Below are 15,821 nucleotides of genomic sequence, written 5' to 3'. Positions count from 1 at the left end.
TTTGAGAGAAAGCACTGGAGACTTCAAAGGTGGCCAGCAATGAGTCCAGACCTGAATCCCATAGAACACCTGTGGAGAGATCTAAAAATGGCAGTTTGGAGAAGGCACCCTTCAAATATCAGGGACCTGGAGCAGTTTGCCAAAGAAGAATGGTCTAAAATTCCAGCAGAGCATTGTAAGAAACTCATTGATGGTTACCGGAAGCGGTTGGTCGCAGTTATTTTGGCTAAAGGTTGTTCAACCAAGCATTAGGCTGCGGATTCCAATACTTTTGTCTGGCCCATTTTTGGAGTTTTGTGTGAAATGATCAATGTTTTGCTTTTTGCTTCATTCTCTTTTGTGTTTTTTCATTTAAGACAAATTAAATGAAGATAATAATACCAAAGAATTTGTGTTTGCAATCATTTTCAAGAAGAAACTGAGTATTATCTGACAGAATTACAGGGGTGTCAATACTTTTGGCCATGACTCTAGATGTAAGGATTCACGTGTCTGTAGTCTCTTTATGTAAGACTGGACAAAAAATGTAAAGTTCACCAGTCTTAATATATCTCCATTGTGCCCAAATTAGCTCACAGAGATCTAATGTCAAGGACTGTGAGAGTTTTGGGTGTTCAAAGGATGTCCCTTGCACCGTTACCATTCCTGACATGTCTGCCTTAATAAATACTTGCATACCCCATATCATATCTTTTCACCAGTATCAGCTCTTTTTTGCATCTCGCTACTTTTCTGCTTTACTCGAAGCAATATAAGAAAAAAAAACTAAGTTTCACCATTCGTCAATAGGGCATGACCCTACAAAGTTGGGCATTGTCAGCACCGGTTGGATGATGTAAAAAAATGTAGGGACGTGCCCCATTGGCAAGTGGAATGGTAATATCCATTTTATTTTCACATATCCAGGAGGAATCACAGAGGAATGGCCCAATACAGAGAAGAATAGATGTTCTAGAATTTTTATTCTATGGAACATACAAGCATTCTTTAAAACAGACAGGTCAGGAAAGGTGATAAGGATTGTTAAAGGATTTCTTCTACTTAACATTGGAGAGGAGGAAAACATTATTAACTACCAATCGTTTTTCAAAGCAATGTTCTTTCAGATATCTTAACTGCCTCAGACCTTTATGCCACAAATCATATAGGGAACAGTGAATAAAGGACATTTTCTTTTCTTTATTTCATATATATATATATAATAATGCGAGCGAGAGCAAATTGATATTCCAATATAAGTACAAATTTAATAAAGTATTTATTTTTTTGTGATTCCGCGGTGGAAATAGTGAGGCAAAAGAAAAAACAAAATCATTGTCAAATCATACAAAAGAATGAATATGCATGAAAATATTTAACCAGAATCCAGATGGTGCTTAATGGTTCATATATTCCACAAACATGCAGTTCAAAAGTTTACAGAACAGTTTTTGTCTTTTTTTTTGTTTTGTCTTTCAAATTTGGAATCACAATCGTACGCTGAAATTTTTTTTGTCTAACGTTGTGAGTCCTTGATAAACACGCCTTTATGCATTTACAAATGTTGACTGCCTATAGAGGTTACAAGGAATGTAGAACTTTAAGACACAACAGTGTATGAAAAAGCTAGAGGGAGAGTCTGTACCAACCCTCCTAGCGAAGAAGACCGAGATGCCAACTCTTCTAAATATTTTACTGACAATTTTCTATATGTAATATAAAAACTGTATATACTAGAGTTACTACACTCTATACTTCTAGAGTCATTATATATGTGAAAACTGCAGATCTGCTGACATTGGCTGAGGTATGTGGAAAAAATCTTCTCTAGGCTCCAATGCAAAACTGTCTTTTCCATCCCTATAAAAATGGAAGCTGTAACATTCCCAACCATTTTCACAACATTATTTAACATCTATCTGCAGGAATCATGATTTAGCACCCCCTATATTCCTATACAGGTTCGCTTCACTTTTTACATTTTTTTTTGACCGTCAGTAAATATACTCGTAAGTGGCAACCGTGAATGCGATTAACTTTTTGTTCAAAAAAGCAAAAAATAAAAAATTTAAAATCACTGCCGATAATATGGTTACTATACTATATTTAATATATTAGAAACAGCTAATAACAATACTAATAAGAATAACAGTTTAGGGATTATATGATAAAGACTAGCTCAACACTGAAAAAGAAATTTGAATGCGACAGTACCAATTAGGACTAGCGGCCTATTGGTCAATTTTTGGGAAGAGTAATATATGGAATGTTATACTTGTTTCAAGGTGCATTTAAAAAGTTGCCCACATTGTAATGGCATAACTGTGGGCACAACTATAGGGCACTGTGTCATGCCTAAAATGGAAATTAAAAATGTATTTTACAGCATATTTGTCACCAAACCCATGGAAGTATTTTTGTTTTGTTTTGTCAAGTCAAAGATGGACTATTGCCATCTGAAAGTTAAAATCCATAAGGTACGTTGAATATGTTTCCATTTTTTCCAGGGCAGCAGGAGATGTGTCCGGAGTAGTGATGAGCTACGTACTTGGATAATTTCTTATTCGAGCATGATCTGGTGTTATCCAAGCATCTGGGAGTGCTTGGATATTATTTTCAAGTCCCTGTAGCTGTTTGATTTGTGGCTGTTAGACAGCCTCAACACATGTGAGGATTCCCTAAAAAACAGGCATCCCCCAAGGGTCTAGGCTGTCTAGCAGCTGCGGGAATCAAACATAATATACGAGCACTCCCAGATGATCAGATAACACCTGAGCATGCTCGAATAAGACGTTATCCGAGCATTTCCACTCATCATTAGTCTGGAGCAATATCGATCCAGTTGGATAGCACAAACAGAACACAAAACATACTATCAGGGATTAGACTGTTTGACGCAATATCTTCTGCAGCCCTTGTGTTCCGCTACCCAGTGACCTTCCCTTTCACCGCGTCTCCTTGGCCTGAACGCGACCGTCCGATAATCTATTTTTGTCAACCCATACAGTTTCGCCATATTTCTAGCAGCTACAGTACCCCTGTTGTCTTACTATCATATTTACTATAGTTTAAACGTATTATTGCATTTTTCACATATGTTATGGTGCGTAAAACAAGCATGCAGCCACACCAATGAAGACATACTTCTTTCAAATGTAATACTGTATATGTTTTATTATGATAACACTCAACCATGTCATGATTATTCATACTTGGTATATTATGGAGAAAACAAAGGAGGGCGCTACAGGCAACCCCAAAGTATTACAGAAAAAAATGTAAGTCTTCCACAAGTATTACTGAAGTTGAGATCATATTTGTAGTATATATATTTATTCTAAGTCAAAGCCTCGACGTGTCTTCCTTTTCCTGATTCCAAAGATTCTATAAATAACAGTAGACATAATTTTTGCTTCTTAGGCTGTCAGCCTCTCACACTTCACTAAGTCTAGCTACCTTGTTAAAATACCCTATTTCAAATGCACAATGCCTGGAATATTGAGGCAAAGCAGAATTCAGAGCGATTCTCAATCTCCGACTTTGGGAATCAATGCTGGAAACGTAAAATAACTATATTTATTACAGGCTGAAAAGGATAGAAAAAAAAAAAGAATATCATGCCAACAGGTCCGGAATATTGAGTTTATGATTAGAGGAGTGAATTTTTTTCGATCATCAAAACTTCACTGACGTGTTCGGAAATGTATCATGGCTTGTGGATAAATTGATACCGAAGCTTTCACTGTCAGAAATTCGGTATCATTTTACTGTGACATAAGTTATACCTCACAAATGCATAGACAGAAATTTAGTAGAAGTTCATTTACAGTATCCATAAACCGTGTAGTTTTTGTTGCACTACCACTTTTTTTTTGTTTCTGATTTTTGACAAATCAACCCAAAAATTGAAAACAAATAAAATAGGCAAAGAAACAAAAAAAAGATAATAATAAAACTAAAAATTCCTAGAAAGCTAAGCAACTAAAGCAACAAAATAGAGTTGTACTCAAATATGGTTAAACTTGAAAACCTGAGGCTCTGCACTGGTGGTGAGATTAAAGTATCTTTCCTTTAACATTGTGCTTCCATTGTAGAACAGATAAAAAATAAGATGATCTAGAAAAAGTTTGAACAGTGCTAGGACATACAGACAGAAATTCAAACACATTATCTACACCTAATACTGGTTTTAGGTTCATATCTAAGAAGGATTTGGGGGGAGTAGGAAGGGTAAGGGGCTTTAGAAAATGGGTACTTGTGACTTCCTTACATCCAAAAAAGTTAAATATGTATCAAATAATGTTCAACTTGATTTAATACATTTACTATTTACAAGATACGGAAAATGCACAAATATTCTGACGACTTTTCTCTTCTTAAAGAAAAAAAAAACAGTAGAGTTCACGTAGAAACAATAAATATGGAGAGACCTAGAACTTTAAATAAACACGGTGAAGTCATCCAAAAAAATACGGGAAAAATAAAAAAAAATAGTAAAGATTAAATCATACATGGAAATACCATTTACTACACCTCGGCTTAAAGTGAATGTGCACTTTTCAAAACCAAGTCTTTTTTTAGGTATAAAATGTAGTACTGTCTTATTTCGTCATATATGTCTTCATAGTAGTTGAAGCTCTGTGTTACTAATACAGATCTCCAAATCTCCGTAATAGACATAGAATTAAAAATACCATGAAGACGACTTGCAGCTGCACAAAACTTACTGTATACAGTTTTACCATTAGCTTTAATGTAATTTCAGTATGCAGTAGGCTCGTAAGCTCCCTCTAGTGGTGGCTGCAGATATACAGAATGTTATCTTTAAAATCAACTTCTATGGAGAGGATTACAGCTTTGTATTTATCTCTAGCATTAAAAAACATACTAATAAGCTAAACAGCTCCAAATTTTATACCTATTTAGATAAAAAAGCAAAATGGTACGCTAGGGCAAACTTTTACTTTAAGTGTAATGTATCTATTTTGTATTTTTTAAGTCTTCATTGAGCATGTCTATTATATCCAATGCTGTACATGACTTTGCCCTGACTTATGAGTACTGTTATTATTAAAGCATATATCTATACTCACTGTTACTATGTTCAGATCATGTATAGTAGACCATTCTTAAAAAAAAACATCATCCAGCCATAATGAAAGCGAGAAAATAGTGTTTGTCTTTAAGTGGAACTTAATCAATTGAATTTAATCAAGTCTGCACCAAAACCATGTAATGGCAAGACACACTCCATACTTTATACATGCAGCAATGAATGTAGTCCAGATTATTGCAGTGTTTTGTAATACCGCACCCAGCCACACGGGATGCCATTGCTTAAAATCCTAACATGACTTCTATAAGTAGATCAGTGTGATATACACAGAACTGCCAATAGGCTCAATAACATGGACTATAATACATGTTGGTATTATCATGTACTTGTATGTGTGCTGGAGAGATATACAAAAGGGCAGCCTGGAAGTTCTTTGTGTAAACATAAAAAAAGAACGTATGTCGTGTAACAGTGAGAAAAAAAAAGAAAGAAAAAAACAATTGTTAAGGCTGTATATTCAAGCACTGTATGATTGGATTTTTAACAGAATGATGGACATGTTTTTTTCATTTTTTTTTTCATTATTTTTCATATTTTTCCGCAGTAAGAAAAGTCCCGCATTATGAAATGCAATTAAAGTATGATGCTGTCAACAGCTGATTGTTGGCATAAGCTGGCTATTGATAGCAGGAGTTAATAAAATGGAGCGGAAGATGGTGGGAATGAATTTTGAAAAAAATAAAATAAAAAATAAAATGATAGCCAGTTTTTTTTCCAGCAGTCAGCCTGATAAGTAAAACTCGTAGTAACCAGGTTTGCATTTAAATGAAATATTCCTTCTTCTCCTCTGCATTCACTTGGCTGCCTTCTGCATTGATAATGGCTGTGTCTGCATCTGGGGCATCTTCAGCTCCTTTTGCTTCATTTGTTAAATATGTCCCTACAGAGATCAAGATTATACAAACGGTTGTTAGAAATTTTGCTTGTCATTGACTGTCTCTTGTTTCATTTAGAGATTGATGCAAGGCAAAGCTGCTTACAATACATTACCATATCATTTATATACAATGTTCTGATCTGCATCAGATTCTATTAATGTGGCATCTGCATGCCAAACGTCTCCAAGTACTGGATGGACTAGACAGGCTATTCCTTACTTTCAGTTATGTTGTCTCTATGGTATATTGAGGGCAAAAGGGAAAAAAAATATTAACATGATGTGTTGTGTAAAGCACAAAAACCAGCTGTAACGTGTTAAGGGTACATTTTTTTTTAGTCAAGCTTCTAAATATACCGTATATAGCCAGACGTTTGTACTCATCATGATTCCCAAATAGTCGCCCGATGCCAGTAGGTACAGGGTGAAGGAAGCTAATCCAAGTCATTTTTTAACCAAGGAAAAGGATAAACACCCTAAGAGATACACATTCACTGTTTCTAACAATTTTTCAGAAGGTCAGGTAGGCAATGCTGCCCTCGTTTCGTATATAGGCAGTAACAAACTTATTTGCCCGGAGGTGGATGTGTATTTTGTTTGATTTTTTTTCATCTATACTGAGTACCATATAACTCAGCACAGAATCTAGGTTGCATCTTTTTAAAGTAACATACTTGCCACAGATTAGTCTTATGTGTTTTCTATCGGACTCCTTTTGAATGAGTATAGTTAGAGATGAGCACATTTTCCAAAATTTTATTTCAAGAGGTTTGCTTGAATTCAGATAGTTTATTTAATTTGCATCATATTTAATTGATTCAAATCGAATATGCCTTATTATGTTCTGTCATCTGTCCAGACCCCAGATCATAATAAATATTTGGTGAAAATTAAGTATTTATTCAAGGAATAATTCATCCATTAAACCTGGTTATGAATAAGAAGTATCACTTCGAAACGTGTCAACCAGAACCTTGATTGCATTTTTTCTTGGGACTTTCTCCTCGGATGTTATACTTATCCATTTATTCTTGTGGACTTTCTATGGAATTATATATTTTTATAGATGGATTATTCCTTGAATAAATGTTTGCATTTTACTTTAAATGCTGTATCAACTAAACTTTTTTTTAAATGGACAGCTTTCCTTTGGAATTTGGATCCTGTGTACTCATGGGTAGGTGAGCTGATCTTAAATTTTTCCTTTGAAAATAACGAATCATAATATGATTTTATTTTCACTTTCACCCCTATAATCTTTCACTTTCTGCTACCTCCCCCAATCCCCACACCAAGTAAGGAACTGTTCATCTCCTCTTCAATCCTCCCCATCCATCTCACCTCCTCCTCAGAACTGTTCCTTAACATACAATCCTCTGTCTCAAAGCACAGGCAGCCCCCTCACGCTCTCTCCTGCTCCCACCTGCTAACACTATCTCTGCTTCTTCTCACTGCTGGTGATATCTCTCCAAATCCTGGTCCTCCTCACCATATTCCCACAGTCATTTCTACCTCCCATCCACGCTCCATCACAAACTTCCGTAACCTCTCTAACCTTATACCCATTCGCCCAGCCCCCGCTTCCCCAGTCCCACTAACAGGAGCTCTGTGGAACGCTCGCTCTGTCTGTAACAAGCTTTCCTACATCCATGATCTTTTTGTTACTACCAAACTTTCCTTCCTCGCCATCACCGAAACCTGGCTCACCCCTTCTGACACAGCCTCCCCTGCTGCACTCTCTTACGGTGGCTTCCACCTTTCTCACACACCCCGCCCCAGCAGCAAGCATGGTGGAGGAGTTGGTTTTCTCCTGTCAGATAACTGCTCCTTCACCCCAATCCCACTGCCACCCTCTGTTACCCTCCCTTCCTTTGAGGTGCACTCTGTGCGCATCTACTCCCCCTCCAACCTCCAACTGGCTGTCATTTACCGCCCCCCAGGGCCAGCCACCACCTTCTTTGACCACTTCACCACCTGGCTACTTCATTTCCTTTCTGCGGACATCCCCACTATCATCATGGGCGATTTCAACATACCCATTGACACTTCCCTCTCAGCTGCCACTAAACTTCTATCTCTCTATTCCTCCTTCGGCCTCACTCAATGGTCTTCTACAGCCACTCACAAAGATGGTCACACACTGGACCTCATCTTCACCTGCCTCTGCTCCCTATCTAACCTCTCTAACTCGCCTCTTCCTCTCTCTGACCACAACCTTCTCACATTCTCATCTCTCTCCACTCCATATCTAGAGTCCCCACCCCACAAACTTTCACACCCTCGCAGAAATCTTAAACATCTTGACCTACATTCATTCTCTGAATCCCTCCTCCCTCTCACAGACATAATTTCCATACACAATGCGGATGACGCTGCCGCTCTATATAACAACACAATAGCTGTAGCTTTGGAATCTGCTGCCCCACTTACACATACCAAAGCTCGCAAAATCAACAGACAGCCCTGGCACACCAGCCTGACCAAAGAACTGAGGCAAGCTTCCAGGGCTGCTGAGCGCAGATGGAAAAGATCCCACTCCAACGACCACTTAATCGCATTCAAACAGTCCCTCACTACTTTCAAGTCCGCACTCGCCACAGCTAAACAAACCTACTTCTCATCTCTCATATCCTCCCTGTCTCACAACCCTAAACAGTTATTCAACACCTTCAATTCTCTCCTCCGTCCCCCAGCACCTCCTCCCTCCTCACTTATCTCTGCTGAAGACTTTGCCTCATTCTTCAAGCAGAAGATTGATAACATCAGAGACAGTTTTGGTCAACAAGCCCCAGAGCCCTTCCTCCCAACTTCCCTACCCTCCACCTCCAAAACCAACTACTCCACCATTCCAGAAGATCAACTCGCCACTCTACTCTCAAGATCGCATCTCACCACCTGTGCACTTGACCCGCTCCCAACCCACCTCATCCCAAACCTCACCACAATCTTCATCCCAACCCTAACCCATCTCTTCAACCTATCACTAACAAATGGTGTTTTCCCCTCAAGCTTTAAACATGCCTCCATCACACCTATCCTCAAAAAGCCCTCTCTTGACCCATCCTCTGTATCTAGCTATCGCCCTATATCACTTCTCCCCTATGCCTCAAAACTACTGGAACAACACGTCTACCTTGAACTGTCCTCCCATCTCTCTTCTTGCTCCCTCTTTGACCGCTTACAATCTGGCTTCCGGCCACACCATTCCACTGAAACTGCCCTAACTAAGGTCACCACTGACCTTTTAAGCGCCAAGAGCAAGCGACACTACTCTGTTCTCCTCCTCCTCGACCTGTCGGCTGCCTTTGACACAGTGGACCATTCCCTATTATTACAGACCCTCTCATCCCTTGGCATCACAGACTTGGCCCTATCCTGGATCTCATCATACCTAACAGACCGGACATTCAGCGTCTCCCACTCACACACCACCTCCTCACCTCGCCCCCTCTCTGTCGGAGTCCCACAAGGTTCAGTCCTTGGGCCCCTGCTCTTCTCCATTTACACCTTTGGCCTGGGACAGCTCATAGAATCTCATGGCTTTCAGTATCACCTCTATGCTGATGACACACAGATCTACATCTCTGGACCAGATATCACCTCCCTACTAACCAGAATCCCTCAATGTCTGTCCACTATTTCATCCTTCTTCTCCGCTAAATTTCTGAAACTTAACATGGACAAAACAGAATTCATCATCTTTCCCCCATCTCACGTGACCCCCCCAACGAACCTATCCATTACAGTAAATGGCTGCCCACTCTCCCCAGTCCCACAAGCTCGCTGCCTCGGGGTTATCCTTGACGCTGATCTCTCCTTCAAACCACATATCCAAGCCCTTTCCACTTCCTGCCGACTTCAACTCAAAAATATTGCACGAATCCGTTCATTCCTCAACCAAGAATCTGCAAAAACCCTAGTCCATGCCCTCATCATCTCTCGTCTTGACTACTGCAACCTCCTGCTCTGTGGCCTCCCCTCAAACACTCTCGCACCCCTCCAATCTATTCTAAACTCTGCTGCCCGACTAATCCACCTGTCCCCCCGCTATTCTCCGGCCTCTCCCCTCTGTCAATCCCTTCACTGGCTCCCCATTGCCCAGAGACTCCAGTACAAAACCCTAACCATGACGTACAAAGCCATCCACAACCTGTCTCCTCCTTACATCTGTGACCTCATCTCCCGGTACTTTCCTACACGCAACCTCCGATCCTCACAAGATCTCCTTCTCTACTCCCCTCTTATCTCCTCTTCCCACAATCATATACAAGATTTCTCTCGCGTATCACCCCTACTCTGGAACCCTCTACCACAACACATCAGACTCTCGCCCACCATCGAAACCTTCAAAAAGAATCTGAAGACCCACCTCTTCCGACAAGCCTACAACCTGCAGTAACCACCGATCAACCAACCGCTGCACGATCAGCTCTATCCTCACCTACTGTATTCTCACCCATCCCTTGTAGATTGTGAGCCCTCGCGGGCAGGGTCCTCACTCCTCCTGTACCAGTTATGACTTGTATTGTTCAAGATTATTGTACTTGTTTTTATTATGTATACCCCTCCTCACTTGTAAAGCACCATGGAATAAATGGCGCTATAACAATAAATAATAATAATAATAATAAATAATAATAATAATACTCAGACTTCCGCTAACCTGTCCCGCAGCTGCTGTAATTTGGTCATCAGCACAACTCCCTTGGACTCATTCTTTACTTCTCCATAGCATGCATTTTTCTCTTTCTCCATCTTCACTTTGTGCTGGAACTTTTGAAGGGAGGTTGCAGGGAGCTGCATGAAGTGCCAGACAGGGAGCTGTGGTGGTAGGACAACTGAGTGGCCTGATTAATGCATTTTGTCATTTTTCCTCCATTCCTGGGATTAATATCTATCAGCTAAATTACACTCCACTAATGCAAATTTTTCTGAACGTGCATGGTTTTCAGGGGAATTAAATTTTTTGGTAAAATTTAAGGTGTCTTCCATTAACTTTGAACCAATTTGCTCATCTCAAGGTAGAACAAGCATGGAGATTTCCTCTCCATGGGGAGCCAATCCAATGGTTAAGAAAAGAAGATTGGGGTGGGCAAGTACCAGTACCTTATGATTAATGTGGTTAAGTATAAGGTGGTTTCAAACCTATCGACCTTTGCGATGGGGCTAAAAATCCTATATACACTGAGGTGTCCTTTCATGCCAACTTTAACAAAAAAAGCAAGAATAAAATATGATTTCATAATACTCTAATGGCACATGTTTATATATGTATCTTTATGTGGTCACCCAGCAATTGTGACGTAAAATGGAGCCTGTCAAAATTTTGGATGAATGTCCCGAAGAATACACACAGTTTTTGTCATGAGAAATAGGAGCCATTAACACAAAAAGCTGGACATATCACCCAACCACCTGAGCATTGTTGGCTTCAGCTTCAGAGGTATCAGACATGCTAATTATTTGGCAAGTGAAATTTTCCTCGGCTGAAATGTGCTAACATTTTTACCAGACAGTATTGCTCTCCAATGATAGAGCAATTTAATGGTGATTTTAAGCTGCTCCTGGAGTCACAGCTGTAAATTGCTAGACCTAGAGATTTCAGAGTGATGTTTTTAAATGTTTCTCAGGTCAGTAAACCACTTTCTTTTTCCAAAAAGAACCTGCAGCTGAGAAGATTTGACTCCAATTATTTCAGATGATGCACCAAGAAGGAGCTACAGGACATAAGGACTGTCAGCAAGTGACACGAAAACCACTGTGGACATCTACTAGAAATTCCAAAGTGTAAGTTTATTTAAGCTATCCTTTACTGACATATTGGGAAACTGCAGTAATAGCCATTTCTAAATATAATCTATTACCTATAATTCAACATTTTTAGTGTTCCCTGAAGAATCTGTCACTAGAGTATAGAGGCGATTTATAACAGATTATAACTAGGGATGAGATTGCGTGCTCAGATAAGGTGCTATCCGAGCATGCTCGAGTGCTAATAGAGTATCTTCAGCTTGCTCTAATACTATGCTTGTCTCTCCGTGGCTTCACGTCTCATGGCTGTTTGACAGCCGTAACACATACAGAGATTACCTGTTTGACCTGTTTGTTAGGCAATCCCTTCATGTGTTGTGACTGTCGAACAGCCGCGAGACATGCAGCCACGGCGACTCGAATATAGTATTAGAGCATGCTGAAGATACTCTATTAGCACAAGAGCATGCTCGGATAGCACCTTATCCGAGCACATTCTCTCATCACTAATTATAATCTGCCAGCAAATAGAGAAAAAGTGAATAATTTTGATTCACTACAATAGTTATAAAGTTAATACAACTGAAAAAAGACAACTATCCATCAAGTTCAACCAAGGCATGGGAAAGGATAAAAGGAAGTTGTATATGTGCAACCATAATGCATGATCCTGCTTACTCTAAAAGAACTAATCTTTCCCTCCATCAAAGTTTTTATCCACTTAATACATTGCAGTCATCATATTATATAGCACTGTGCTCTTATAACTGCGTATTTTGCCTTTCTACCCAGTAAACTCTCTTCTTTTCACTGCTTTATGTAGAAATCTTGAAGTCGCTTTTCCCAGCAAAAATCTTCCCATTCTTCAACTCCTGACCCAACTTTTCCACTCCTCCCCCCTGCCAGGGACTTTTGTAGTTACTCATGACCCATGCAATTAAGAGACTTTCTATTTCTACATAGAGGTTAGATGGATTCAGCTAGTCAGTTTTTAATCATGTGATGTCACAGACATAATGGAAAAGAGAAGGATTAACTGGGCAGAAAGGCAAAATGAGCAATTGTAAGTACACAGTGCCATATAATATGATGATGTATTGAAAGTAGGGAGGAGGGAACCCAAAAGATAAAGTTCAGGGTTTGTACTGGACACCTAGTGTCTAGGGCTGAGCCCTGAATACAATACGTTTAAACAGAAGTCCTTGTTCTGTTCTGGTTTGCCAGCTGAATAAATCTGTTGAAGGACTGCAGAGCAGCCAATCAACAAGCATGAATGCTGTGGGCACTTATGGCCCCATCACAACCATGCCAATTATTGCTGGAGACAGCCCAGCACCTCCTAGTCTCAGATTGGATGGCCAAGCTGTCAATCAAAGCACTGATGGCTTCAGCATGCCCTTCCATCCGATTGGATGGCTGAACCATCAGTAACTACATGCCAGACACACTGAGGGGTGAAATTGTGAGAAAACCATTAACCTGATTGCCAATGCACGATTGGGCAATCGGGAATGTTGTGAATTCTGCTCTTGGGCTCCCTCCGGTGGTCATAAGTGGTAGCGCTGCTGTCTCTGGATCGCAGCATTCATCAGGTGTGTCCACTTTTTGCAAATCGGACTGGGCTATTTAGTCCTGCTTGACCCTTTAGTCAGTGCCAGTTGCCCATTGTTCCTGGAGGATTCACTTCCCTGCCTGGTCTCTCCTGCTTTGCTGTTCATTTAAAAAAAGATAAGTTCTGGCCTTGATTTTTGCTGTCCACATGCTGTGGGCCTTATTGTTCAGTTCTTTTCCATGTTTTTGTCTTGTCCAGCTTGGTCTGTATAAGGATTTGTTTAGCCAAGCTGGTATCTCTGGAGATGCAGATATACCCTCCATATCTTTAGTTAGATGTGGAGATTTTGTATTTTCTGTGGTGGATATTTTCTAGTGTTTTAATACTGACTGCATAGTACTCTGTCCTATCCTTTCTATTTAGCTAGAAGTGGCCTCCTTTGCTAAATTCTGATTTCAGTCTGTGTATGTTTTTTCCCTCTCCTCTCACAGTCAATATTTGTGGGGGGCTGTCTGTCCTTTGGGGATTTTCTCTGAGGCAAGATAGTTTTCCCTTTTCTATCTCTAGGGGTAATTAGTCCTCCGGCTGTGTCGAAATGTCTAGGGAGTGATAGGTACATTCCACGGCTACTTCTAGTTGTGGTGTTAAGTTCAGGGTCTGCGGTCAGTACAGGTACCACCTTCTCCAGGGTAAGTCTCATGCTGCTACTAGGCCACCAGATCATAATAGTACAACTGGCCAACAATGAGTTAACCTCATCTCAGAAGAAGGGAAGGAAAGTGCTGAGCCATTTTTTTTTCTGTAGTCTGTTGTGTTTTTTTTTCCCTCTTTACCTCTGGGTGGCTCAGGAGTTTGGCGCTGGCATGGATGTTCAGGGATTGGCTTCTCGTGTGGATCAACTTGCTGCTAGAGTACAGGGTATTTCCGATTATATCGTTCAGACTCCGGTTTTAGAGCCTAGAATTCCAACTCCTGATTTGTTTTTTGGGGACAGGTCCAAATTTTTGAGCTTTAAAAATAACTGTAAACTGTTTTTTGCTCTGAAACCCCGTTCCTCTGGTGATCCCATCCAGCAGGTTAAAATTGTTATATCTCTGCTGCGTGGTGACCCCCAGGATTGGGCATTTGCCCTGGAACCTGGGAATCCGGCGTTGCTTAATGTAGACACCTTTTTCCAGGTGCTTGGGTTATTGTATGATGAACCTAATTCAGTGGATCATGCTGAGAAGACCTTGTTGGCCCTGTGTCAGGGTCAAGAAGTGGCAGAATCATATTGCCAGAAATTTAGAAAATGGTCTGTGCTGACTAAATGGAATGAGGATGCCTTGGTGGCAACTTTCAGAAAGGGTCTTTCTGAATCCGTTAAAGATGTTATGGTGGGGTTCCCCACGCCTGCTGGTCTGAGTGATTCTATGTCTCTGGCCATTCAGATTGATCGGCGCTTGCGCGAGCACAGAGTTGTGCACACTATGGCATTGTCTTCCGAGCGGAGTCCTGAGCCTATGCAGTGTGATAGGATTGTGTCTAGAGCTGAACGACAAGGATTCAGACGTCAGAATAGGTTGTGTTTTTACTGCGGTGATTCTGCTCATGTTATTTCTGATTGCCCTAAGCGTACCAAGAGAATCGCTAGTTCTGTTACCATCAGTACTGTACAACCTAAATTTCTGTTATCTGTGACCCTGATCTGCTCATTATCGTCATTTTCTGTCATGGCATTTGTGGATTCAGGCGTCTCTCTAAACTAAATGGACTTAGAATTTTCCAGACGTTGTGGTTTCCCCTTGCAGCCTTTGCAGAGTCCTATTCCTTTGAGGGGCATTGATGGTACACCGTTGGCTAAAAATAAACCTCAGTTTTGGACACAGCTGATCATGTGCATGGCGCCAGCCCATCAGGAAGATTGTCGTTTTCTGGTGTTGCATAATTTGCATGATGCTATTGTGCTGGGTTTCCCATGGTTACAGGTGCATAATCCGGTATTAGATTGGAAATCTATGTCTGTGACTAGTTGGGGTTGTCAGGGGGTTCATGGTGACGTTCCTTTGATGTCAATTGCCTCCTCCCCCTCTTCTGAAATTCCTGAGTTTTTGTCAGATTTTCAGGATGTATTCAATGAGCCCAAGTCCAGTTCCCTTCCACCGCATAGGGACTGTGATTGTGCTATTGACTTGATTCCAGGCTGTAAGTTCCCTAAGGGCCTACTTTTCAACCTGTCTGTGCCAGAACATACTGCCATGCGGAGCTATGTTAAGGAGTCTTTGGAGAAGGGGCATATTCGGCCATCTTCTTCACCATTGGGAGCAGGTTTTTTTTTTGTTGCCAAGAAGGATGGCTCCTTGAGACTGTGTATTGATTATCGCCTCTTGAATAAGATCACGGTCAAATTCCAATACCCTTTGCCTTTGCTTTCTGATCTGTTTGCTACGATTAAGGGGGCTAGTTGGTTTACTAAGATTGACCTTCGAGGGGCATATAATCTTGTTCGTATTAAGCAGGGTGACGAATGAAAAACTGCGTTTAATACGCCCGAAGGCCATTTTGAA

The 15,821-nt window shown here is 40.6% G+C and overlaps 1 protein-coding gene across 2 annotated transcripts in view; it reads right to left on the bottom strand.

Annotated features, from left to right (window-relative positions):
• Positions 1–897: 897 nt before the first annotated feature.
• The window catches only part of CADM2 (cell adhesion molecule 2), a 784,471-nt gene continuing 769,547 nt past the window's right edge, over positions 898–15,821 (bottom strand). For both annotated transcript variants that reach the window (XM_077294078.1, XM_077294076.1), the window contains one exon: positions 898–5,975. In XM_077294078.1, the coding sequence (XP_077150193.1) occupies positions 5,857–5,975 (119 nt within the window). In that variant the 3' untranslated portion in view covers positions 898–5,856. The remainder of the gene's footprint in view (positions 5,976–15,821) is intronic.

Source organism: Ranitomeya variabilis, chromosome 3, assembly GCF_051348905.1.
Source record: "Ranitomeya variabilis isolate aRanVar5 chromosome 3, aRanVar5.hap1, whole genome shotgun sequence".
In the NCBI taxonomy this organism is placed as follows: domain Eukaryota; kingdom Metazoa; phylum Chordata; class Amphibia; order Anura; family Dendrobatidae; genus Ranitomeya; species Ranitomeya variabilis.
This window is presented reverse-complemented; position numbering and strand designations above follow the sequence as displayed.